Source organism: Tenrec ecaudatus, chromosome 6, assembly GCF_050624435.1.
Source record: "Tenrec ecaudatus isolate mTenEca1 chromosome 6, mTenEca1.hap1, whole genome shotgun sequence".
NCBI classification, from domain to species: Eukaryota; Metazoa; Chordata; class Mammalia; order Afrosoricida; family Tenrecidae; genus Tenrec; species Tenrec ecaudatus.
The window spans coordinates 158,108,048-158,134,129 of record NC_134535.1 but is presented as its reverse complement, the minus strand read 5'-3'; the positions used below and the strand labels follow the sequence as shown (position 1 = coordinate 158,134,129).

The window sequence follows — 26,082 nt, the reverse complement described above, 5'->3', positions numbered from 1 at the left end:
GACACACACATGGGGCCACTGTGAGTCAGAATCAACTCAAAGACGCCTGGAACATCCTAATATTGGTGTGAGGTTTCAGACTTCTCGATACTAATCTCCGGGTAAACTTCCTTTTCTAATAGGATGCATGATCTACAACTAGCGTTTGCTCTTGGCTTTGACTACAGTCGGTGTGGGGCAGGGGAGGGAAGAGAAAACTGGTGTTGGTCTAAAGTGAAAACAGTAAAATAAAAACTCGGTCTTGATATGGTCTTTTTTTCATTCTTATTTTTATTTTCTGCCTAGGAGAGTAAGCAATAGGTATGCCCATTGGAATATGTTTCTCTGCTCAGTGTCAAAGCAGCAGCAGCAGCAGCAGCAGCAGTGACTGGTCTTACTTAGCAAGATACCTCTCAGGAGGGTTGACATCTGTACCTGGAAGAAACCATCTACGCCTGCTTCCCGTGCCACACAGTGTGCCAAGCCTCAGCCCAAGGAACATCTACCCAGCGGAGCACAGCTGTACGGTCCCCAGGGAGCTTTCCTGGGTGCTGACTAGCTCTAGGTCATGTTCTCTTTGGTTCTGACTTCTAACCGACACCAGCATCCTTCAGCTGTCCAGGCTGGCAATTGTTCCACCTGCAGCATGAACAGGGCCAGCTGAGTGTGAGAAGATTGACAGCTGACAGGCCAGCTGTTGCCAGCCACGGCTGATGAGCCCGGAGCTTCAAGGCAGAGAGGGAGACGAGTGAGACTCGGAGGCAGGACTGGAAAGTTACCTGGCACGACCTTCATCTTCCTGAAAGCCGTCTCAGCCCTACAGGAACATGTGGATGTCATTCTGTTGCTTGGACGTTTCCCACGGGAACGTAGGTATGATAAACAGTTCTCTCAACTCTGATTTCTCCCCAATTGCTAGCTAATGCTTCCACGTTGCATGCAAAGGCCGCCCTGGCATCATTCCCAACCTCAAGCCTCTTGTGAGGCCCCCACAAAAGCCTTTCTCTCAACCCACAGCAAAATTGAGGTTTTCTCTGACCCAAATCTTGCTTTCTCTCCTCTTTGGCTCAAGTGCCTTCTCACCTGTATCGGTCTGCTCCCTGACCATGCCCCTCCTTGACTGGGCCGCAGAGCCCTGAGAGGACTCATCCGACAAGGACCGAGGAGGAGGACCAGGAGGTACGGATTCCACCGGCAGGTCCATTTCCCGGTGATTGTATGAACAGGTCTGAGACAGGCGCTGAGAATGAAAAGCATGACATGTATTAACATGCCCCTGATCTTCACTTTGTGTTTTTGTTGTTGTTGTTTTTTACTGAAAAGGACCAGAGTTTCCCACATTCTGAAACCAAAGCTCCTCACGCACAGAGTTCCTGTCCTTGGGCTTTTTGAAGTGTGGAGAGTTTTATTCCCCCATGATTTTGTAGAAGGCATGACTTCCTGCTGAGAATATGCAAGCTAAGCCCTATGGTCAGGCCACTAGGCTCACACTGGACTGGCTCCATCTCCTTCCAAATTCCTCTCCCACTTCCCACACGTGAAAAAAGTCCAGGGATTATGACGAACAGCCTGAAGGGTTCCATGAAAAGACTCAACTGGCCAGCGCTCCCCCAGGGCCGCCCAGCGGGACGTGGCCACGTGGGGTTGCTGCCCTGCTTGTTATAAAAGCACTTAGCTTCTTGGGGTACACAGACATCCACGTGTAAAGCCAAGTGGCTCGTGCAGCCCATTATAAGGGTATCGGTATCTGGAATGGAGCTCTTGTTTCCAATCAAATTTTATTCAAACTAATTTTTAAAGGCAAGACATCTTGGCAGAAGAAAACCTCCTCCTAAGAAAACCTTTGTTCACAATGATCGAATTGGTGAGTCATTTGCACAACTCAGGGCCTGGGCCCAACAAGAGGCCCCCTGGAGGCAGTGGTTGGTCAGACTTCTGGAGAACGCAGAGATGACCAAATATTAGTATATGGCAGAAAGCAGAGAGCCCACCATGGCAATTCCCACAAACAAACGAACATGGTTCTCAACTACAGAAAGGAAGAAGGCAGGCAGGCAGGCAGGCAGAAGTAGAAGGAAGTTTCACACAAGCTTCCTGCCCCGGCCCTTTGTTCAAGCAGACAGTGGACCCCACTCCACCAGGGTGCTTTCTGTTATGGAGTGCACCCCACTGCCAAGAGACAGGCATGGACAAGCAACAAGAAGAGCCTCACGGCGGTGTCCCCAGACCAGTTCCCTCTCCGGCCCTCTCTCCTTAAGGTTGCTGGCTTCAGATTCCCCTGGGCATGCCCGGGCCAAACACAGGCTCTGTGTCAAAAGGATGAGATGCCAGGTAATGTTTATATTCCCCATCAATCAGTTTGGCAGCAGTGTTCCTCGCGAACCAGCAGTCAATCTCCTCTTCCCCATTGTAGATCTTCCTCTGTTTCCAGACCACGGGGACTCGGCGCCCTTTCACCTTCAGGACAGTCTCGGACCTCTGGTCACCGGGCGGGAATGGAGGAGCACTATGGTTCTTGCTCTGCTCTGCAGGATCCTCTGTGAGCTTAGCATCCTGGTACAGGAACTGACCTGGGAGGACAAGAAAAGCATCCGGTCTATGTCAGATGGAGACAGCATTGTTCTGAAATGTGCCCTCCAGGCAGGCCACTGGCAATAAGGAGATGCCGGTGTACAAAGGCAAAATGAATTGCACAGGGGTGAGATTACTTGACCATGACCAAGGGGTGACTCTCCTAGAAGGCGTTCACACATTGCTCAGGTCAATAATATATGGGGGGCATTATAAAGGAGAGGGGATCCCTGACGGGGCCATAGGTTATGCATTGAGCTACTAACCACAAGGCCGACAGTTCAAACCCACCAGCTGCTCCAAAGGAGAACAATGAGACTTTCTACTCCTGTAAAGATTCATAGCTTCAAAGGCCCTAGGGAACAGCTACTAGGCCCTGGAGGGTCACTATGAGTCAGAATCAGCACACTGGCAGCCAGTCTGCATTCTGCAGGGAGGAGAGCAGAGTCCTGGTGGCACAGTGAATTAAGCACTGAGCCAATAACCCGAAGTATACAGTTTGAGCCCCTTAGCCTCTCCACAGGAAAAAAAGTGAGGCAGTCTGCTTCCGCAAAGATTATGTTAAAACCCACAGGATAGTAATATTCTGCCCTATAGCATTGCTATGAGTTGGATCGACTTGATGGCACTGGCCTTGGTTTGTGGAGAGGCTATCAGGTGCCTTCGTTGACACAGTAGTGGCACTTGGCTGCAGACTAGAAGGTCAGCAGTTTGAGCCCAGCAGTGACTCTGTAGAAAGGAGCTGGGGCAATCTGCTTCCCTTGAGCTGATAGCTTTGGGAACTCTGTCCTAGAGGATCAGGTCACCATGAGTCTTTGGAGAGGAGAGAGCTAAGGTTTTATTCATAACAACCTGCTTTTCCTGGAAGCTGTCCCGTCTCTCAGACGAACTGAAAATCAGGATAATTACAGTCCCCCAGTAAGTGGCTGAGAACAAGACAGGAACCGACAGAGAAGTCGGGTCAGGTCTTGCCCCCTTTCCTTTCTGATTATGGAAGGCCATGAAGACATAGGGCCACCTTCCATCTGGTCATTTAGTGGACTGGGGTTGGGGAGCGAAGAGCATTCAGTTCAGTTACTGCTAATACTCATAATCAAAATGCCAGAGGTCAAGTGAGGGCATCTCGGAGGCCAAAGGAACACAGGCCTGCATCGGTGAGAGGGGGCAGGGGTTTGACAGTAAGGCTGCACAGAAAGGGCCCAGCTCAAGGGCCAGGATGTCCTGCCTTTGAAGCCAGGCCCTGGCAAGGGCTTGCTCTCTCCTCTGGACCAGGGGCTCCAGGTGAAACTGAACGTGGCCGAGAGCCAGCCAGAGTAGGCTACCGGCTGCTCATAGCAATGTGGCTGACTCCAAGGGAAGGAGTACAGGTCCCAGGTCTGGTGCTGGGCCATGGATCGCCCTTTATTTGCATCTTCTTACCGAGTGGTAAAGAACCAGATGTTAAGAGGAATACTCTCAATTTCTTTGCATGCTTTCCCAGAATGCTAGAGAGAATTTGTTTATAAAACCTGTTCTTACCCCCAAAAGTCATCAGGAGACAAAAACTGTGCCTTCCTGTCTCTCTCTCTCTCTCTCTCTCTCTCTCTCACACACACACACACACGCACATATGCACACATTCTCCTGCTGACTTTCCCAACCAAGCTAAAGCTCTTGGCAACACCAGCTTCACTTTGGGAGATTTCGTGCTTTGCCTTTGAATTCATTGTGGATAAGAGCGCCATGCTTACCTAAGAGCCCATGGCTGTTGCTGGAAAGGCCTTTGCTATTGGAGATGTAGAAGCCCAGGTGGTTTCGCTGGTAGGGCGCGGGCTTTTTGTAGAGGTGAACGAGGATGACGAAGGCAATGGTGCCCTGGATGGTGACGGTGACATTGGCATTGGCAGATACTGAGACCTCCAGTCCCCGAGTCCCAACCATCACACTCTGATTGCAAGGGAGGACCAGCCGGTCCCCACCATCCAAGATGACTCTCTTGGGGGTGATTTCAAGATAAGATCTCTCTGGCTTATTGACGAGGATGGTGATAGTGTGGAAGTACGTGCGCTGTTTCTTGTGGCCATTTGGAGGAGCAGGGGCCCCGATTAACTCTCCATTCACAGTCACACCTCAAAATTGGAGGAGAAGGAGAAAAAAAATGGTTAGAAAAACTGCCCTACTTTTATGCCAACATGATCTAATCAGAATTCCTTTCCTAAGGCTTATCAGGTCACTGGGTATCACCAATGTTTTACACTCGACGATTAACCTCAAGGTGGGCAATTCAATCCACCCCATGGCACCCCAAAACCTGCTTCCATCAGGTTACAGCTAAGAACATGCTTTGGAGCTGTTCTACTGGATAACACATGGGACATTAGGAGTTGCAATCAACTGGGGAGCACTTGGCTTAGTTTTGGTCCTGGGCTTATCCGTGTAGCACTGCCCAATTCACATCTATAAAAGCCACTCTGCGATTACTGGTTGAGGGAATGAATGATTGAATGAATAAGGATACTCATTCATTTCCTCCTATGTGTGACGGAATCTTGGAAGGCAGAGGAAGAGGAGATTGATGTAGATTGGGATTAGGAACTATTAGGAGGGGGGTTGCGCATTTGTTTACTTCCATTCAGTGTCTGATTGCAATGATAATTGAGTGGCCCTGACATGTATTTGGCTTCTATCAGTTGCCCTGGATCCTAATTTGGAGGTCTTGTGATGCCACTCAGCTGTGTGGCATGATGGAAAGACCAGGTTCTTTTAAGTCCAAAAATTCAAAATCTAAACCAAGAAAAGCATATAATCACATTAGTCAATGAAGAAAACAGAGTGTGACAAGATCCAACACTCATGATCAAGAAGCCTTCAGCAAGTAGGAGTAAAGGGGAAATTCATCAAAAACAAAACAAAAAAACCTCCCACAACAACACAATCCAACTGTAAGCTGTTTTTAAGACACACACCTTAAACCAGAGGGCACAAATAGGCTGAAAGTGAAAAGATGAAAACCTATTCCATGCAAGCAATAGGCCAAGAGGAGCCAGGGTGACAGTCTTAATATCCGACAAAATGGACTTTAAGACAGCATCTGCATAAAAAGCAAATATTGATAAAACCGAAAGGGGAAATAGATAATACTATTATTATACTACCTCGTTCTCCCTGCAACTCCTTAAATATATGACTACCAGGATTGGACAGACCATCTAGAAAGAAGAGCAACAAGGAAACAGAGGAGCACAATAATACTATAAACCAACTAGATTTTTTTCATATATAGAACCAAAGCAAAAAGATCGAGTCAATACCAACTCATAGCAACCCTACAGGACAGGCTAGACCCCACGCCTATGATTTCCAAGCCTGTAATCCTTTACAGAAATAGAAAGCCCCATCGTTCTCCATGGAGCAGCTGGTGGTGTTAAAGTGCTGACCTTGGGGATTGAAGCCCAATACATTACAGTATACCATCAAGGCTCCCATATAGAACTCACTCACTGCCATTGAGTTGATGCCAACTCATAGAGACCCTATAGGATAAGGCGTTCCTCTTTCGTACTGCCCTTCCACCTTACCTAGCATGATGTCCTTCTGCAGCCACTAGTCTCTCCTGACAAATGTCTAGAGTACACGAGAGGAAGTCTTGTCATCCTCGCCTCTAAGGAGCACTCTGGCCATGCTTCTTCCAAGACAGCTTGCACCATAATTCAAATACAAGCTGTTCCAACTCATAGCAAGGTCATGTGTAGCAGATCAAAACATTGCTCTGTCCAGTCTCATGCTCATTCTACGTGTGGACCCACTGTTGTGTATCCTCTATGTCAATTCACCTCATTAAGGGTTTTTCTATTTCCCCCTGACTCTCAATTTTACCATCCATGACGTCCTTCTCGGGGGACTGCCCTCTTCTGACAACATGACTAAAGTAGGTGAGATGAAGTGGCACAAAGCTTTGTTTCGAAGGAGTATTTTATCTGTACTGTATTTCAGAGTTGCTTGTTCTTCGGACAGTCCATATTATATCAATATTCTTCACCAACACAGCAATTCAAAGGCATCGACTCCCTTTGTCGTCCTTGTGCATGGTCCGGCTTTTTCACATGTATGAGGTGATTGAAAATGACCATGACTTGGGTCGGGTGCACCTCAGTCCTCAAAGAGACAGCTTTTCTCTTTCACACTTTCCAGAGACCTTGTGCAGCACATTTGCACAATGTAGTGGCTTCTTGACCAGTGCTTCCCTGGTCTTGATGGGGGAAACCAAGTAAAATAAAATCCCAGACAACTTCAATACTTTCTTTAGTATGATATTGCTTACTGGTCCAGTTGTGAGAACTTTTGTTTTCTTTGTGTTGAAATATTTATAATATATGCGAAGGCTGTCGTCTTTGGATTTCATCGTTGAGTGCTTCAAGTCCTCTTTGCTTGCTGAGAACAACGTCGTGTCATCTGCAAATCACGGGTTATTACTGAATCCTCCTCCCATCCTGATGCTGAGTTCTTCACACATAGTCCAGGTTCTCAGGTTATTTACTCAGCATACAGATAAATATGGTGAAAGGAGATAATCCGCAAATAGACCTTTCCTGATTGTAAACCATGTACTACCCCCTTTCTATTTAAATGACTGCCTCTACTGGTCTGTGTACAGAGACCACATTCACACAACTATTCTGGACTTTCCACTCTTCACGATGTTATCTATAGTTGGTTGTAAAACACAAGTAAACACCTTTCTAGCATTCTCTGCTTTCAGCCAAGATCCATCTGACAACAACAAAAGATCTTCCTCATTCAGCATCCTCTCTGGATCTGGCTCAATTTTCTGCCCGCTCCCTGTTGATACATTGCTGCAACCATTTTTTTAATTTTCTTCAACAAAATGTTGCTAGCTTGTGATATTAATGATACTGTTCAACAATCTCCACATCTATCGAATCACCTTGTGTTGGAAGGGGCACAAATATTAATCTCTTCTAGTTGATGAGCCAGGTAGATGTCTTGAAATATTCTCGACTTTTTGCCCACTGGCCTGTGATCTTGCTGCATTCTGCGTCATTGCATGTGCCTGAGTGAGTCTGCAGAGGGACTTATGGACTAGTATCGGACTTATGGACTTGAGTTGGGCTGGGCTGAGATGTTTTCTTGATATATAGTTACTTTTTAATTTTTTATAGATCAGAATTGTGTTTTATTTGTAGATTACTTTAGGTAGTGTTGACATTTTCATAATATTAAAATGTCCTATCCATGAACACAGAATATTCTTCCACTTGTGTAGGTCTCTTTTGGTTTCTTGCAATAATGTCCCCAAAGTTTGTTTTTCTTATAGGTCTTTGTTTCTTTTGTTAGGTTTATTCTTTTTTTTAACATTTTATTAGGGACTCATACAACTCTTATCACATTCCATATAGTTACTTTTTGATATAAAGCTTTTTTTCTTGCACATAAAAAGAATAGGAGTGAGTATGCATAGCTAATGGTCTTCCTGAGCAATGACCTCATTTTTCAGAAGAACTGGATGGTGCCTGGCTATCGTTACTGAACATCTGATCAAAGATGATGTAGAAGAATACTGAATAAAGTGAGGGAAAGGCAGAACAGAATTTCAAATTCTCATGGACGCTGGACTTTCTAGAGCCATGGAGGGTAGATGAGCTACTGAGAGTATTGCCCTGAGCTAATATCAAAAACAATCAAAAGTTCCTAAGGTCATCCTACAATAGAACAATTTAGCCTGACTTGTGGATCCACATGAAGCTAAACTGACAGCAGTCACTTGGAAGATTGGACAGGATCCTTGGAGGACAGTAAGTTTGTGTCAGTGAGGGGAGGACCCGCTCAACAGGGAAGGTGAAAAGGTTGCACAACTTGAAGAAGGTAATCAATGTCTGTCAATTGTCCTTGTAGAAGCTATTGCCCTCATTTATGTTTTGCTGTGTATCTTCTCGACAACAAAATAAATAATAGAGGGAAACTTTTCATCTCTGCTCTGCAACATACACTGTTAAGAGACCAGAAGACAAGTCACAGACTGGGAGAAAATAACAGCAAAATGCACAGTTGATAAGGGACTTGCAGAAAAGAACTCAAAATTTAACATGGAAGCAAATAGCTGAATCAAATAAACAAAAACAAAAAGGGTGGGGCACACTAAAGATTCAAAACCCCACCAGAAACCCCACCAGAGATCTACAGGTGGCAATAAGCATGTAAAAAGATGCTCATCGTATGTCACTGTTGAGATGATTTTGAGTGTTATCAAGTTGGTCACTGACTCCTGGCAACCCCATATACATTGAGGGGGGTGGGAAATACTGCCCAATCCTGCAGCCTCCCCATAACAGACGGTGTATCGGAGAGTGGCGATCCATGGGGTATTCACTGCGTGGTGTTTGGAAGTTGGTGGTCAGGCCTTTGGCTCCTAGTTGGGCTACGTCTGGAAGCTCTGTTGAAATGTGTTCAGCGTCATGGCAACGCACAAGCCTCCACTGACAGACAACAGGATGAGGTGCATTGGCAGAGAGTCAAAGCCAGGTTTCCTACGAGAGAGGTGAGCCTTCTGCTACTCTATCAATACCGCATGCATTCCAACTCATCACCCCCCAGGGATACCAGGGGCGGAGATTTGGGAACAGATTCTTAAGCCTTTTTTCCAGAGCACCTCTGGGTGGCTAGGAGCCACCTTCCTGTTGGTTAACAGAAGGGTGAGTTTAGACCACCCAATGACTCCCAAATGTCGCTGTTGTCGCTATGCTGTGGCTAGATGCCACTGAGTTGGCTCTGACTCATAGCAAGCCTTTGAACAATAGGGCGAAACACTGCCTGGTCTGGCCGCAGGTTGGCAATTGTCTGGAGCCCACTGCTGAAGTCACACTGTTGATCCATCTTGAGGATCTCCCTCTTTTTTCATTGACCTTCTATTTTGTTAAGCATGGCATTCTTTTCCAGGGTTGGGTCATGCCATCTTGCAAATCAAATGAGACACTTACTGCATTCCTATTGGAATGGCTCAGATTCAAAGCGCTGGCAACACCAAATGCTGGCAGGAATATGGAGCGACAGAAAACCATTTCACTGCTGGTGGAAATGCAAAACGGGGGCCTACCTTGAGAAGAGAGCTGGCAGTTTCTTACAAAGCTAAATGCTGGCTTATCGCTGGACCCAGAAATCACCATCCTAGTTATTTACCCAAGTGAGATGAAAACAACATGTAACATTCTGACACACATGCCTACAGCAGCTTTCTTGATAATTGCCCCCAAATTGGAAGCCACCGTGCTATTGTTCGATAGGTGAATGGCAAAGTAAACGGTGGGCTGTCCGTACAGTGACATATTATCTCACCATAAAAAAATGAACTCTCAAACTGTGAAAAGCCATGAAGGAAATCTTACATGCGAGTCACTACATGAAAGAAGGCGGCCTGAACAAACTACCTATTGTATGACTCCACGTATAGGCCATTCTTGAAAAAGAAAAATCTAAAGGGGCAGGGATAAGCTCGGAGGAGAAGGGAAGGGGAGATGTGGGACAAATGGGCAGAATACAGGGCATTTGATGGGCAGATGAATGATGCTTCATGAGTCTGCCATGGTGGAGACATGACATTATGTCGAATCCACAGGACGTGCAACACAGCAGAAACCCTGCTGCAAACCGAGGGCCAAAATGCATGATGGGAGAGAGACTATATGGACTTGCTGCACAACTTCTCGATAAACCTAAAACAGCCTGTTATAAAAATAAAACAAGCCCACAAGCTCTTCTGCTACGGAGTATGCACCCCGGGTCAAATCATTTAAAAAACACATACACACACGCACGCGCGCACACATCACTGAGCCTAGATTTCCTCATCTGTAAAATGGGGGCATAGTAGCTACCTCCTTGTGAAAAATCAAAGGAGGTAACGTGTGTGTACGCCAAGATGGGAAATCAAGTACAGCTCCTTTCTTTTGTCCGCTCATTATCCTTAATGGTAGTTTCCTTAGACTTGGCCAGGCCTGCAAGCTAGACCTCACAGAGGCTTCCACCCTCAGCAGTTGAAGAGTAGATGGCAGGCAAGCCCACACGAGAAGCTGAGGGCCACGTGAAGAAGCAGGCAAGATATGTTTTGCTCTCAGAGAGGCAAGGCGCAACCACAGAATATTATAGCATGATCTCTTGTTTGCGATACATTGGGGTTAATCTTCCTGATAAATCTTGCCTAGTGACTTCTTAGGCATTTCCAGAAGGAAACTGCCTTCCCTGGGCAAGAGGAGAAACCTTGTGCTGGGCAGATCCCAGGCTCCTCAGTCTCACAGAACTAAGCATCTTCCAGGTGAGCTTGCCATCAGGCACCTGGAGCTGAATAAAGAAACCATGCAATCAGCTCCCAGCGGAGCAGGCTCCTGTTAGGGAACTAACTCACTCCTGACCCCTTGGGAATTAGAAGCAAGTAGAGATGTAGTTCTCGGGCTTGTCCAGTAAAGAGAATAATGTGGGAAAGAAATCTCAGAACCAAACAGTAAATAATGACAACACACGTGTCTCTGTGGGACCCTCTGAATGCTAACATGCCACCAAGTCTATCTTCTCAGAACTAAGAAATGCCAGAAGGTCCACTCCAAAGCCGGTCCTCAGCAAGTGGGACTGCGTGGTTGTCTTCATGGCCATCGTGGGGGCACTGTCCTCGCCACTGAACTTGAATAACTTTTTATCCTTAAATTTCGTTCACCCAGTCCCTCTACAGACTAAAGGGTCCTGAGCTCATTTCACACACGATCACTGAACACAGAACGGTGCCAGGAGCTTCTGGGGTCCAAATCTAAATCATCCGGGAATGCAGACCGTTGAGTTCACAACGCTAGCCTCTCTCAAAGGCCAGGGCTTTTCAAAACAGAAAGACACGACAATTTAGTATTTACAAAGCGACTTCCTATCCATGATGTAGCTTGAGCTTGACACCAGTCCTGCGAGTCCAGCAGGACAAGTACCATGAACTCCATTTGACAAGGGAGACCGTTGAAGCATCTGGGTTGCGCGCCAAAGGTCACACAACTTCCACTGCGGCTCTGACGCCAAGCCCAGAACACAGCTGCTTCCTGTACTGAATCATCAACAGCCCTCATTGAGCAGGATGGAGTGCCCCTTATACAAGTGGACATTCATCTTAAGAACGGGGGGGTGGGGGTGTGCATGCCTTTGCCCTGTGCCCAGATGCCATATGGGGGACAGAACTTACCGGAGCCCATGTGATCAGAGACTAGCCTTAGAATGTCTCCCGGTTGTCCGTCAATGTTAAAGCAGACCGTGAGCTGGCTCGACGGGAAATCCACCACAAAATGGGGGTCTCCATCCGCTGCCGGTGCCGGAAAAAAAGGAGAGAACGAGAGATAGGCATTTACTGGTCTTTCCACTTGGACGTGCCGTCTTACACGTTCTCATGTAATCCTTACTTCACCCCTACGCCAATACTGTGACGATGGGATCTTTAGTTTATAAAGGAGGAAGGCGATTAGGACGTGTGGTGACTACACAGCCACCCAGTGAGTCCATGGTAAATAGTTCCATGTTCCCAAAACCAAAACTACACGCATTGCCACGGAATCAATTACAACTCGTAGTGACCCTGCAGGACAGAGAGGAACTGCCCTTGTGGGTTTCTGGGGTTGTGAATCTTTATGGGAGCAGAAAGCCTCGTCCTTCCCTCAAGGAGCAGCTAGTGGGTTTGAACTGCCGACCTTGCAGCTAGCAGCCAGCCCAACTCATAACCCACCATAAGACAGTCCCTTTAAAATCAAGTACAATTGTCCTGTCACCATATTGACATACGTTAGATGTCGACAACAGCGTCGATAGATGAAAGGGTCTTCTTGTCCTAGCTGTCAATGCTGACCAAGTCTGCATTCTTCAATTTTTGATGGGAATTTCTCCATCTCATTTCCTTTTACCTTCAATTGTCTAGATCCATCAGAATACGGCTCCTTCCTTCCTTCCTTAGGATGAGCACTATGGCCCGTCTTCCCCCGAGGAAGCCAGGGGCTCCCACAGACACATCTGCGGCACTCATTATATGCCTGCCTTACAGAGGTGAACTAATAACCCACCCACCCCAACTCACTGGGACGTGAAAAGTCGGCTGTTTGAACATCCCCCCACCCCACCCCCACAAGCTGCTCTGCAGGTACGGGACCCCCAGGTCTGCTCTCACAAAGATCACAGCTTCAGACAAGCATTGGGGAGGGAAGTCGTCTGTCACACAGGCCTCTTGAGTCAGAATTGATGGCAGTGCACATCAGTACTGACCAGCACAGGAAGCAAAGAGCCCATAGGATCAGGGGAGGGAGGGCTGGGCTTCGATCAAGGGTCTTGGAAAAGTCTGGGATGAGACGATGGTGAAGGCTGCGCAGCATGATGAACATCAGCGATGCCATTGACGTGTACATGGGAAGGTTGTAGACGGGACAAATGCTTAGCGTCCCTATATCTTTATCCCAATGGGAGGGGGGCTGGGGAGGGGATCCAGGGGTTAGGAGGTCAGTAGAAGAGTCCATGATCAGGATGTGAACCCTTCCTTTGGGTCATACTGACTACCTCTCAGAGTTGGATAAGCGGGTGAGACCTTCGACTTCAGCTGGCCCCTGTCCTCAATTTCACTTCCATACAAGATCAAGAGCCTTGCCTTGAACTATACAAAATCCTTCCCCAGAGACTAATCGACTCTCCTCTCTTACTACATTGGTGACTCCATTTCTCTCATTTAGGCACCAAACGCTACGTGTTTCCGGAGGTCTCTCTATCCGGTATGGCTGTGTGACCCACTGTCGTCATGTTGATTCCGGCTCATGGAGACCTGCGTGCTGCTCAGTAGAACTGCTCCCTTGGGGTCTTCTTGATTGTCATTTTTATGGAAGCAGATTGCCAGGCCTTTCTGCCCCTGTGCCACTGGGTGGGCTGGAACTGCCAATGATCAGGATAGCAGCTGAGGACAAATTTCTTGCACCACTTGGGGATCTATGTGTATACGTATGTGTAGGATGTGGCCGGGAGGAGGGTGTAGGGAGACGCCCGTCTTTTCAAATGGTAAATGAATGTGCTTGCTCTGTCTGCTAGAAACCTTCTTCAGTTCCCAGCCTCACCCCTGAGGTCCCTTGAGAGAATGTGGCTGTTCTCACTGGGAAGGGCGACGGGCATCCTGTGAAAAGCAACATACACAAAAATGCACGGTCTTGGCCATTTGCAGAGGCGGGAAATGATTCCCAGGGGTGGTAAATGTTTGTGTCCATATGTTTGGCCCTCGGTTGAAGGATGGGTGGAGCTTTGCTGACAGCTCCCCTAGACTCGCACCACATTGCTATCCAAGTCTCCCAACTCCCTTTATGAGGAAAGATGCTACTTGCTTCAAGACAGGGAAGGGCTCATTACACCACCCAAGAGGGAGGAATTTGGGGGGTGCTATAAGACATGGGGGTGCCTAAAGTACATCTGCTCCCTGGAGCCCTGGTTTCTATCCCTATAGCTCGTCTCTAGCATACTGGCTTTATGAACTTGCAGGCAGAGCACACTGGCAGAAGTGCAATAGCAAACACTTACAAAGGAAGATGTGCACATTTTAAAAATAAAACCCAGCCCTGGCGTGGTTATTCCAAGTGGATTTTTATTGCAAACCCAGGATCTGGCAAGAGAGAAATTTATAATCTTTCCCTGGTCTCATCTTCCTTTCTAAAGACAAGGATTACAAACAAACAGACAAACCCAGCCCTGGCCTGTCAAACCTGCCTGCCTGGCACCAGCAGAGCTGGTTGAATGTGCGCGCTTCAGCTTTCTCAAGCAAAGGCTTTTCAACTTAGCAGTGACACAACGTTCCACTGCCCATCTCGTCTTCCAGCCTGGCCACGGCCAGCCCTCCTCGGCACTGCGCTATCTCCACAGTGCTTCTATGACATTCACCTCGAGCTGCTGGCTTGGGCAAAATAAGCCCAGACCTTCAGGTCTTATTCTCTGAGTTGCATATTAACTGGCTTCCAGGGTCTCCTGACTGGCCGCCTTTGATTTAATTGTTGCTCTCGATGTGAGCACAACGACGCTCATTTTCATTACCTGACGTTTTGGAGATTTTGATTCTTGGGTCGTATGGTTTCTTGGGAGCAGGTCCTGGAAGGAGAAAGAGAGGAAGCAAAGACTTATTCATGGCAGAGGATCTGAAAGGTAGAGAAAGAAGGGGGTGAGCAAGATTTCACCTTCAGAGATAGTCACAGCTATCCAAGGAAATGTTTTTTTTTTTTAACAATTTATTGGGGCTGATACAATTTTTTTCACAGTTCATACATATACATACATCAATTGTATAAAGCCATCTGTACAGTCTTTGCCCTAATCATTTTTTTCTCTTTTCTTCTTTTACATTTTATTAGGGACTCAAACAACTCTTACCACAATCCATACATATACATACATCAATTGTATAAAGCACATCCATACATTCTCTGCCCCAATCATTCTCAAGGCATTTGCTCTCCACTTAAGCCCCTTGCATCAGGTCCTCTTTTTTTCCCCCCTCCCTCCCCATTCCCCCCTCCCTCATATGCCCTTGGTAATTTATACCTCGTTATTTTGTCATATCTTGCCCTATCCGGAGTCTCCCTTCCCCCCTTCTCTGCTGTCCCTCTCCCAGGGAAGAGGTCACATGTGGATCCTTGTAATCAGTTCCCCCTTTCCAACCCACTCACCCGCCACTCTCCCAGCATTGTCCCTCACACCCCAAGGAAATGGTTTTATAATCTTAAACACGGCATAGGTTTTAAAGAGGTAGCTTGGCCTCACGAGACACAGCAAGGGCATCAACTGTGGCTCCTTCATGATTTCGATCTCTTATGAATTCAGTATTGTTCTTTCCCCTGATTGCTGTGCCTATGTGGGGAGAAACATTCCATCCTATGTAGGCTAGTTCCATCATCAGCTGGCAGAAGTTCAAGGTTCGAATTAACCGTCTACATGTTCCTAAGCACCATCCCCCTTCCCAACTCAGTCCCCTTGGCCCGTGTGACACCAGCAGGATGCTGAGGGACCTGGACCTGCTCTAGACCAGTGGTTCTCAACCTGTGGGTCGCGACCCCTTTGGGGGTCAAGCGGCCCTTTCACAGGGGTCACCCAATACATAACAGTAGCAAAAGTACAGTGATGAAGTAGCAATGAAAATAATGTTATGGTTGGGGGTCACCACAACACGAGGAACTGTGTGAGAGGGTCGCGGCATCAGGAAGGTGGAGGACCACTGCTCTAGATGGACATTGAAGCTTAGCGAGTGAAAGCTCCCCAAGACACCCACCCCTCCAAAAGAAAAGAAAATGTTTTGAATGATCATCAGAGTTTTAATATAAAGATGGAAGATTGCTCTGAAGACTGATGTGTCACGAAAAATATGATTTTAATCTTATTTCAAAGAATCCCTTTATGAAATCAGATGGTAATTTTCCCTGCTTGTTTGTTTGGCCTTCCAAGTCCTTTCATCATTTGTGTTTCATCTCCCCTGACGTGACTGAGGTCTGAGTTGTTGACATATAATAAACGTGTCACTGCACAAAGCCCCTTTCTTTCCTTTCTTCCTGGAGAAGCTAACAGAATTGTGAGTATGAGGTAATAGCCTCGTGCCAAGTGCTTGCAATCAGAAGCAAAACTGCACTCACTTTGCCAAGACACACTCCATTCTTTCTAAATGGGAAATAGATCATTTTTAACCTCTGTCAGGATCTAAGTGTTCAATCCATGTCTACCACTACACAGTCTTTCGGGGAAGAGGAATCTAACTTTTGGAGAACATGAAGGATGTGCCAAGGGCTGTACAGATTTGATCCTTGCTGCAGCCCTCCAGGGAAATTATTATCCTCCCCCTGTTACAGAGGAGGGTATGGAAGCTCAGAGAGGTTCCGAAATTTGCCTTACAGGGGTGGGAGATGGGAGGGAGAGAGGGGAGGTCCGTGCGCAGAGACTTAGCACCGTCTAGATCTCAACATCACACGCTCTCTGCCGGACCCAAATACTTCTCAGAATTAAGAGTACAGGGAATAAGCCCACAGCCATCGAGTCGGCAATTCTGGCTCATCCTGATCCGGAAAGACAGAGCAGAACTGCCCTGTAAGGTTCCCAAGGCTGGAAACCTTTACGGAAGCAGACTGCCGCATCTTTCTCTTGTGGAGTGGCTGCTAGGTTGTCACTCATGACTTTTGGTGAGGCCCCCACTCAAGTACAAGGAGCACATTGTTGGCTGTCTAATAGGGTCTGGAATGATGTCAGTTCCCTCTGGAGATGTAGGCTTGACAAGAGTCTTAAAATGTTACACACAAAAAAATCAGATAAAAAGAAGAAGCCCCTCGGATTCGTTGAACCACAGTTCCTTTTTCCCATTCTCCTTCTCAACGGCCCGGGACTGGGGAGACCCTGTGAGAATGGGTTTGTAAATGCTGAAGTCTCTTAGAATCCCAGTCCCAGCGGGCCTGTGGTCTCAGGAAACTAAAATCAACATACACATGAGATGAGGGTTATGTCAAAGTTCTTGAAAATCAAGTTATAGAAATGCACCTAAATAGAAACCTTCGCTTAGTCCTCTGGTGCCTCTGGTGTTGCCTGCGCAATGGTGGGCACTCAACTGACTGATGACTTAGGGACGGGCTGATTTCAATGGGCAACATTTCTGAGCCAAATGCCACCTTTTCACACCCCTCTACCAGAACCCCCGGTTGATAACAAAGTAGAGACAACAAATCTGATATGCCCTTTGAGGACCATAAGGTGCACTTAGGACTGCTATTTGTGAAAGTGAGACGGATGAAAAATAAAAAGATTAATCTAAATACTCTATCATAGTTTCCCAAATCAGTAAATTCTAAGTAGTATGACTTTGGAACGATATAAGATAAATAGTATTGATGATGCGATATAATACATGAAAGGAAGATCATTTTATAATTAATGTGAAATAAAAAACAACAGACTCTGGAGGAGGTGACCCCGGACTTCAAAGGAGTCAAACTTGAGACCCTGAGGTCGAATGGCCCTCCCGTCTGGTCGTCTGCGGCGTCTGGTTACCTGGTTGCATGTTGGCTCCTCGTAAGCTTTGCATGACTGTTTCAGGGCCTGCCACGGCCGACATGCCACCATAGCCGTGCTCTAGGCGATCTGCGTGAGTCTCTTCGGCTGGTCTCTTCAGCTTCATGGAGGTGAACGGGGTGAGGAAGTGGTAATTCACCGCCAGCGTCCCAGCCTTCTGCCTCAGCCGCTCCTTCACCTGCTCATCATCAGTCTGCAGCCAGGCACTCAGCAGGTCCTTCACGGTGAGGTAGCTCCAGAGACGCTCGATGTGGTTGGGGGCCTCCTGGCCATCGCCCTTGGACCTGGTGCTGCCAGTGACATTGTTCCCCTCTTTCTGGGGCTCCACGGGCACGTCTGTCTTCAGTACGACAAACTTCTTGCTGTTGCTGGCGGTGACCTTCACGTGCAATTGATCCATTTTCCTGTCCGCCAGCTTCCCAGCAATGACGATTTCTGAGCCATTGAAGTAGTTGGGGAACAGGGTTTGGGTGGCCTGCTTCACTAAGGTGGGTGGGTAATCGATGCGGATATCCGAGAGGAGAGGGGTCCTGATCTCATCGTAGAACCTGGAGTGGATGACCAGAGAGAAACAGAGTCAGGATCGTGCCCTGGCGGCAGGTAAGAGAGGGCCTGAAGGAGATGATGAACTGCATCTTACAAGCTGTCCGGCCCCACATTCCATCCCACCCCGCAGCTCTTCAATGAGGCCGATCAGCAGGAGCCTGCGCCCCACTGGCCAAAGAGCACTCGCTCTCACACGAGGCTGCCTCATCTCTTTTTCCTTGCTTCATGGATGAGGAAAAACATCCTTCCAGTGATCCAAACCAAGATCCCTGAAGTCTCCAGTCACTGCTCTCAGCAACACAGAACGAGTCTCGGCCATCTCAATGCAACAGCCATTTAGATGCCTAAAACACTGCTGGGGTTGCCTTCAAACCGCGGGTTACACTCTGGCTCACTAAATGTAAGGTCAGCGGTTCCAACCCACCAGCCACTCTGCCCAAGAAAGAAGAGTCTTCCTGCTCCTGTAAAGATTTACAGCCTCGGAAACCCACTACGGCTCTTCCACCCTGTCCTATCGGGTTGCTATGAGTCACAATTGACTCGAGGCCAATATGTTTTGGAGGTTAATCATTCCCTGTTTCATTAACTGTTCTTCATGCAATACCATTGAAAGGCTTCCTAATAACACTCGACAAACACAGCCACGTTTCTCAAAGAGCCCCGGGGGTGCAGTGGTTAAGTACAAAGCTGCACCCCAAAAGGACAGCAGCTTGAAGCCATCGCCGCTCTGCGGGAGACAGCTACGCACGGCTGTTTCTAGGCAGGTTTCACAGCTTTGGAAACCCTGTGGCACCGTTCTACACTGTCCTATAGAAATATCATGAGTCAGAGTCAACTTGATGGCAATGTTTTTATTGGGGGTTAAGTTACTCCAAGGGCCCTGTAGAATGTTTTCCTTAGAATCAAATACATATTCCGTAAGTGTTCAAAACAACACATCATATCGAAGCACTCCGGCCGTGACTTTGACATTACGCTTTTATAAAAGTCAGCATTTAATGTGCATTAGTTTTCTCATAAATAGTTGCTTCTGTCTGAGTAAGAAGACAGTTAAACTTCTTTCTCAAAGATCTAGAGAGCATAGGCCATGGAGTTACGCAGCTGCCTCACCCCTTCCCTTACAGTATGTCTTGGGGCATCAGCCTTAACCTTTCTAAGGAAACATTTCTTCATTTATAAAATGGGATATTAATAGGACCTACTTTGGAAAACGACTAGTTATTCAGCCAAATGTACTTGTCCTTTCTTTTACAATAATGGAGTTTTAACGGAATATATGTGTATCCAGTTGGAAAGATTTCCCAGCCTCTACTGTCCTCAAATGTGGCCACAGGATGATGTTCTCAGACGATGAGCAGACATGGCAGGTAAGGCTTTACAACACCACTGAAAGGAGAATGGCTTGCTTTGACTTGACCCCTCCCATTAGCCTGGATGACAGGAGTAACAGTGACCTATGTCAGCCTTGCAGCTCTGAACAACACCCTACGTGCAATAAAATGGGAGAAACCTGAGTCTCAGACCCGCCTTACAGAGAAGAGTCTAGACTCCTACGGATGAGAGAAAGAAAATGTATCTTATCTTATTTTTGCTATTATGTCATCTCTGTTATAAGATGCTACCCTCCTTTCAGAATGCTAGTGGGTTTGGATGCACATCGGAACACTTGGTGTGTTGTGCATGCTCAACAACTGGGCAAATGCACATTGATCATTTTAGTAGCAAGGCAAAGCAGTTGCTTCAGTGTAATTACTTCTGCATACATATCCCTTCTTGAATCTCAATTCTGTAATGCAATGCCTTTATTTCTCCCTCTTTTAACCTGGTTTTGAATAATTTTGAAAATTCAAAAAGCCAGATTTCATTTTCATTTAAATCTCTGATTAAAAAAATGCTAGGGAAAAATGGTGGCTAGCCCATGCTGAGGATCTAGCTTTGTTTTATTAGAGATCTTCAATTAGGTTATTCATTAATGCATTACTGACTGTTCTTTAGCTATGACTATGAAATGTCTGCAGCTCTACCTAAACTTCCCTTTTCTTTTAAGACAGTGGTTCTCAACCTTCCTAATGCTACGACCCTTTCATACAGTTCCTCATGTGGTGGTGACACCCCACCCCCAACCATAAAATGATTTTCATTGCTACTTCATCACTGTCATTTGTTACTGTTATGAATCAGGTGACCCCTGTGAAAGGGTCATTCGACCCCCCAAAGGAGTCGCGACCCACAGGTTGAGAACCATTGTTCTCAACATATGCCACAAAGAAGTAGGTTGAAGCATTTAACACCAGCCTAGGAGTCAACGTTTCATGGACTCAAAAACACTTGTGCGCATCTTAGAGTTGGTTTCCTCCCCACTCAAACAAGGACAAGGTCATTGACAAGTCTTCTAACCAGTTTTCAAGTGGGAGCTAACACTACCCCTTCTACCTGCCTCCTGGAATCCGTATAAATTAATTAGAACACGCTGTGAAATGTCAAGAAAACCATGATCACTGTAACAACTAATGGAACACCTATGAGATGATGACACTCTGCTAATACTTCACTGTGTTTTCACATTAGATTCTGGCAATGACTGATAATCCTCAATTTGTAGATGAAAAACCAGAGACACTCACCAAACCAAACCAAACTCATTGCCTTCAAGTCGATATCAAGGAACTGTGACCCTATAGGACAGTGTAGAACTGCTCCTGTGGGTCTCTGAGGCTGTACATCTTCACAGGCATAGAAAGGCACATTTTTATCCCCTGGAATGGCTAGTGGTTTTGAACTGCTGACCTTGTGGTGAGCAGCCTAGCATATAACCTACTGCACCACCAGTGCCCCTTAAACTGAGGCACAGTTTATTTTTAATTTAAAAAAAAAACACAACACCCATCTGTGCCTCTCTCAAACTGAGGCACAAACAGGCATTTTAAAAACATGTTTATAGTCTTAAAGCAGGACCCAAATTTGAATCCAGGTATGCCAGGTTTAAAAACAAAATATGATGTCTCCTAGTAAGTAAGTTACAAAGATCACCAACAGATTCAAGATCAAGGTGTAGCAAACCCCCCTGAGTTCTGAGTTGCCCATGGAATCCAACCCCAACCTAATCTACAGCATCCCTCACTGCCCTGGAAAGAGAGACAGACCCGACAAGCTGAGCGCTGGCATCCTCCTCCTCATGAACACGACGTGTGAGGCCGCAGTTCTCCAGTGACAACTTCTCCAGCAGTTTGAAGTCCACATCATTCCCAATGCCAATGGTGAAGATGCAGACTTGACCTTGGGCGGCCTCCTTGGTGTTGTTGAGAATCTTATGGGTGTGGGTCTCCCCCACAGTGGGTTTCCCATCCGTCAGGAAGATAATGAGAGGCACACTCCGGTCTTCAATGTCATTGTGGGCCGCGTAGTTGTTGAGCAGGCTGATACCCCTCTGGAGAGCCGCGTTGATATCTGTACCTGTGAACATCAAACCAGGACAGCTCAAGGCTCTGCACTCAGATCAGAAACCCAATTGCCACTTCATAGGTGCGGCGAGCTCTAATTGTTCAAGCATTAAGAGAGGGAGCTGTACGGGGAAAGAAGTTCCCTCCATATGCAGTGCTTCCAAGGGACCCAGTTTGTGTGGAATCTTGGCAATTGTTTGCTCAACGAATCTCACCGACTACAGATTTTGCTGTTGTGGTTGCGATTTGCCACTGAGTTGAGTCTGACCCATGGCAGCCTCATGTATAACAGAACGAAAAGTTGCCCTCAACGAAATACCAAATGAGATAAATTGCTGCAAGGTCCCCAACAATGGACTCAGATATACCGAGGATTAGGAAGATTTGAAGGCTGTGCCATATTTCATTTCACTGTGGAAAGAATGAACAAATGTGCCCTGGAGGAAATACACTCAGAGTGCTCCTGAGGGGCAAGGATGGAGAGACTTTGTCTCTTGTGATTTAGACATGTTATCAGGAAAGGCCAGTCCCTGGGGAAGGGCATCATGCTTGGTAAAGTAGAGGGGCAGCAAAAAACCAAAAAGGAGGGAGACCCTCCACAAGATGAGTCAGCCCAGTGGCTGCAACAATGGGCTCAAACCTAAGAACAACGGTGAGTGTGGTACACGAACGGACAGGGTTTCGTTCTGTTGCACACAGGGCTGCTATGAGTTTGGAACTGACTCAATGGGACCTACCAACAGAGAGAGAGAGAGAGAGAGAGAGAGAGAGAGAGAGAGAGAGAGAGAGTGTGTGTGTGTTCTTTAGAAGGTATCTGCATCCTGGTGGCACAGTGGGTACAGGGGGTACTGCTAACCACTGGGTCAATAGTTCAAGACCACCAGCCACTCTATGGGGGAGAGATGAGGCTTCTACTTCTATAAAGAGTTAGTCTCAGAAGCTCAGAGGGGCAGGTCTATCCTGTTCTACAAAGTCGCTATGAGACAGATAGCGATGCGTTTGGTTTGGGTTTTTGAATGCCAACTTAGAAAAGAAGTCTTCAATATCTTAGCATTGGTGACTTCGACAGTCTTTTCTGAGAAAAAGGTTTTGCACAGAACAGGAGGAGAGTGCCGGCTGAAGGAATTGGAAGGAAGGGAAATAAAAGGAGGAAAAGGGCACAAAGCATGGAGGTGTAGGGGGGGGCACAAGACATTGCGTTGAGTGGCTTCAAATGTTGCCCGCAGCTGGGTGGTGATTATTGAAAACCTAGTAGATCACTTCTATTGAACCTTGTTCCCAATTTTACACCCCGGGACCCTGCATACCACCCCTCCCATCTTTTTGAGGTGTTGCCACTGGCACTGAACTAGCTCTGATTCAAATTGTGGGACTGTACCCTCAGAGGGTGTTTGGCAAGCATTGGCTGTGGTTGGGGTGACAGAGGGATGGGGAGTTGAGTGTTTGAGGTCCCTGGATTAGCTATGAATCCCATTCAACCTCTGCCACTGTTCCTCCATTGCCACGTCAAATGGAGAGTTCTGGCTGCAGCCTGAGTGAGGATTTCTTTTTCCAGGAGGCAGTAATTTGTCAAACCAGCTTTACTTTCATAAACTTTATAGGACAATAACAACAAATCACCCATTTGAAGTGTCAAATGAAGTGATTTTGAACAAATGCATAGAGTGGGACACCCACACTTTAGCCCAGTTATAGAATAGCCCCCTCACCCAGATGGACATGTTTTTATCTGCCTTTAAAGTGGCCCCCTGTTTGAATGAATCAGACAGTGCCCCCCAGCTTCACTTCCTCCAGACTGGCTGGCTGGCAAAATCACTACGCCTGTGTCTGTACCAAGCACATTGGTGCCCCTCTGAAAGATGCATACAGCATCCACACCTAGAGCTGAACATTTCTTTCCATCTGTTAATTTCCTTTCTTAATGCACAACCTAATTTTGCCTCGGAATGTGTGGGCATAGACTAACTGGCAAGTGTTTCTTTTCTCTTTAATCTAGCTCTTAGAAGCAGTGCCAAATGGTTCGTTCATGTGGCTCATACCAAATGCCGAGGCAAATGGTTGGATTTATCGCCTCTAATATCCCATGGCTACCAAAAGCACAGCCGGGCTGACTCGGGACCAATCTGTGTCACACCAGGGCTTCCCCTGTCTACCCACTTACCCACCGGGCGCATACTGCAGAGGGACCCAACCCATCCACACAAAACACACACAGCAGTCGCGTGTGCCAAGGGAGACTAAGTACTCACATTGTTAAAAATAGTGACTATATCTGATTTTTAACAAAGGGCTTACTTACCACAACAAAATTTACCCAAAGGACATACCATGTGCCGGGCCCTTTTCAAAGTACTGTAGCTAGATTAACTCCTAATAACAACTCCATTCTTAGTCTCCATTTACAGGGAGAGAGTGGAGGCTTAGAGAGGTGAAACTACTAGCAAATGGTAGAGGCAGATTCAAACCCAGGAAGCCTGTCTTCAGAATCTACACACCTGACCCCAGTATTGTTAGGTTCTGTCCAGTGGACTCCCACTCCTAGGGAGTCCACATGACAGTAGAGTTGCTTCATAGGGGTTTCTAGTCCCTAAGGTCCCTGTAGAGGAGCTTTGTTGGCACAGTGGTTATGCACTGGGCTGCCAATCACAAGGTCCACAGTTTAAAATCACCCACCGGTCTCTCCTAGGAAGAAAGATGAGGCTTTCTACTCTTGTAAAGAGTCCAAGAACCTCACAGGGTCAGTTCTACCCTGTCCTATGGGGTTGCTATGAGTCGGCATCGACTGACTCCATGGCAATGAGTTTGGCGTTTTGGAGGGTCCCATGAGTTGGAATTGACTCCGTGGCAATGGGCTTTAATCCTTTCGGAAGTAGACTGCCAAGTCTTCCTTCCACAGATGCTCTGAGTGGGTTTGAACCACCAATCTTTCAGTTGGCAGGCAAGCGCTTAATCACTAGGCTGCTAAGTCTCCGTACTAGAATAGTATCCTGCCTGGAGAAGTACAAATGGATGTTCTATTCATCTGTAGAGGTTGGCCAATGAAGTACAGAGAAAAATATGTATGTATATAAAGAATACCAATATGACTAATATGGTTTGGGTTCCAAAAGAAACAGGATACTTATTCAATTCTTTGAGAAAGTTCTTTTCCTACTCACAGCACCCCCCCCCCCACACACACACACACTATTCTATAAGGAGGCAGTATCACTAAAAGGTTCTCAGGGGTAACACACATTCATTGACATACTATACTCCTGTGCATGAGCTATGCTAGACATCTGGGGATATTCAAAGATGGTAAGAGTCTCTTCCCTCAGGGACGGTACAGCCTTTCCATCTCCCAGCCATAGATCATTATAATATTGACTTGATGATTTTAATTCTCTCTTAACCAATAAAATAGTTTCTCGATTACATTGTTATCCGAGACTGGTAGGGAACCCTATTATAAATCCAAGAGTCATCCACGGAAGATCCAAGTCTTAAATGAGGTTCATTCAGGGCATCAGAGGCTTTGTCTTCCAAGTGAAATAGCAACTATGTGAAAGATGCCAAGTCCCAGATGGAAGAGAACTGAACTGGGTGTTTCCGGTATTTAACTGTTTCAATGGAGACAAGAAGGAACTAAAACAAGGCCACCAAGAGATGCCGTCTCTAAAAGGGCCTTTAAGAAAAGTATGTGTTGGAGGTTGGGTGGGGGTGGGTGGAGGTTGAGGTAGAAGGTGGCCAGGCTCGGTTCCCCTAAATATTCCTCTCTTGGCACCTCTTATTTCCATTATTAGTACGGTGGGCACAGAGCAGCAAGACTGAGACCTAGTTCTTACACAGTGGAGGCATTTACCTCGACTGGTATAGCTGGGTGATCGACTGTGCTGATTCTCCAGTCATAGAATTATTTTAATAAAGAATTCTTTGTCCATCTCTAAACAGCCTGCACACTTTGCTGGGTACCGTAGTAACAAAACAAAACAAAAAAGATTCAGAGCCTGCCATGTCCTCCACTGCACTTGATTTACCAGCCACATCGCTCATTCCCCACCCTGCACCCCCACCCAACACACCTGGGATTCACATCCACTCACCCAGCTGCTGCTCTGCCTCAGGCAGGGCAGGCTAACTGCTAACAGGCACTTCTATCTGCTCTGTCCCAAGGGTGGGAGTGGGGGGGGGGGACACCCAAGAACATAAAACAGTAGATCATCCATTTCACGTTCATCCTGCACCCACAAGCAATTCACAAATGGAAAAACCGGCCGCATTGTTCAGGAGTCCTGAGATAAGCTGGGAAAGCCTTCGAAAACATATCAAGTATTTTCTCTTATAACTTATTTGGCATCTTCGCCAGAGGGTGGGAACGGGAGAATTTATAGATTTCGTGCTCAGAGAAACAGAAGCTTCTGGGAACACTGTTATCTTCTGTCCCGTAATCAGCTTCCGCTTTCAAACCCTCATCTCTTGGCAGAAAATTAGC

General features: G+C 46.8%; 1 protein-coding gene across 1 annotated transcript in view; it reads right to left on the bottom strand.

Moving 5' to 3' along the window:
• Positions 1–310: 310 nt before the first annotated feature.
• The window catches only part of ITIH5 (inter-alpha-trypsin inhibitor heavy chain 5), a 100,438-nt gene continuing 74,666 nt past the window's right edge, over positions 311–26,082 (bottom strand). Inside the window, exons 9-14 of the mRNA XM_075552408.1 lie at positions 21,312–21,621; positions 17,602–18,170; positions 14,617–14,670; positions 11,759–11,875; positions 4,281–4,658; positions 311–2,549 (exon numbers count right to left, since the gene is read on the bottom strand). Coding sequence (XP_075408523.1) covers positions 2,248–2,549; positions 4,281–4,658; positions 11,759–11,875; positions 14,617–14,670; positions 17,602–18,170; positions 21,312–21,621 — 1,730 coding nt within the window. The 3' untranslated portion in view covers positions 311–2,247. The remainder of the gene's footprint in view (positions 2,550–4,280; positions 4,659–11,758; positions 11,876–14,616; positions 14,671–17,601; positions 18,171–21,311; positions 21,622–26,082) is intronic.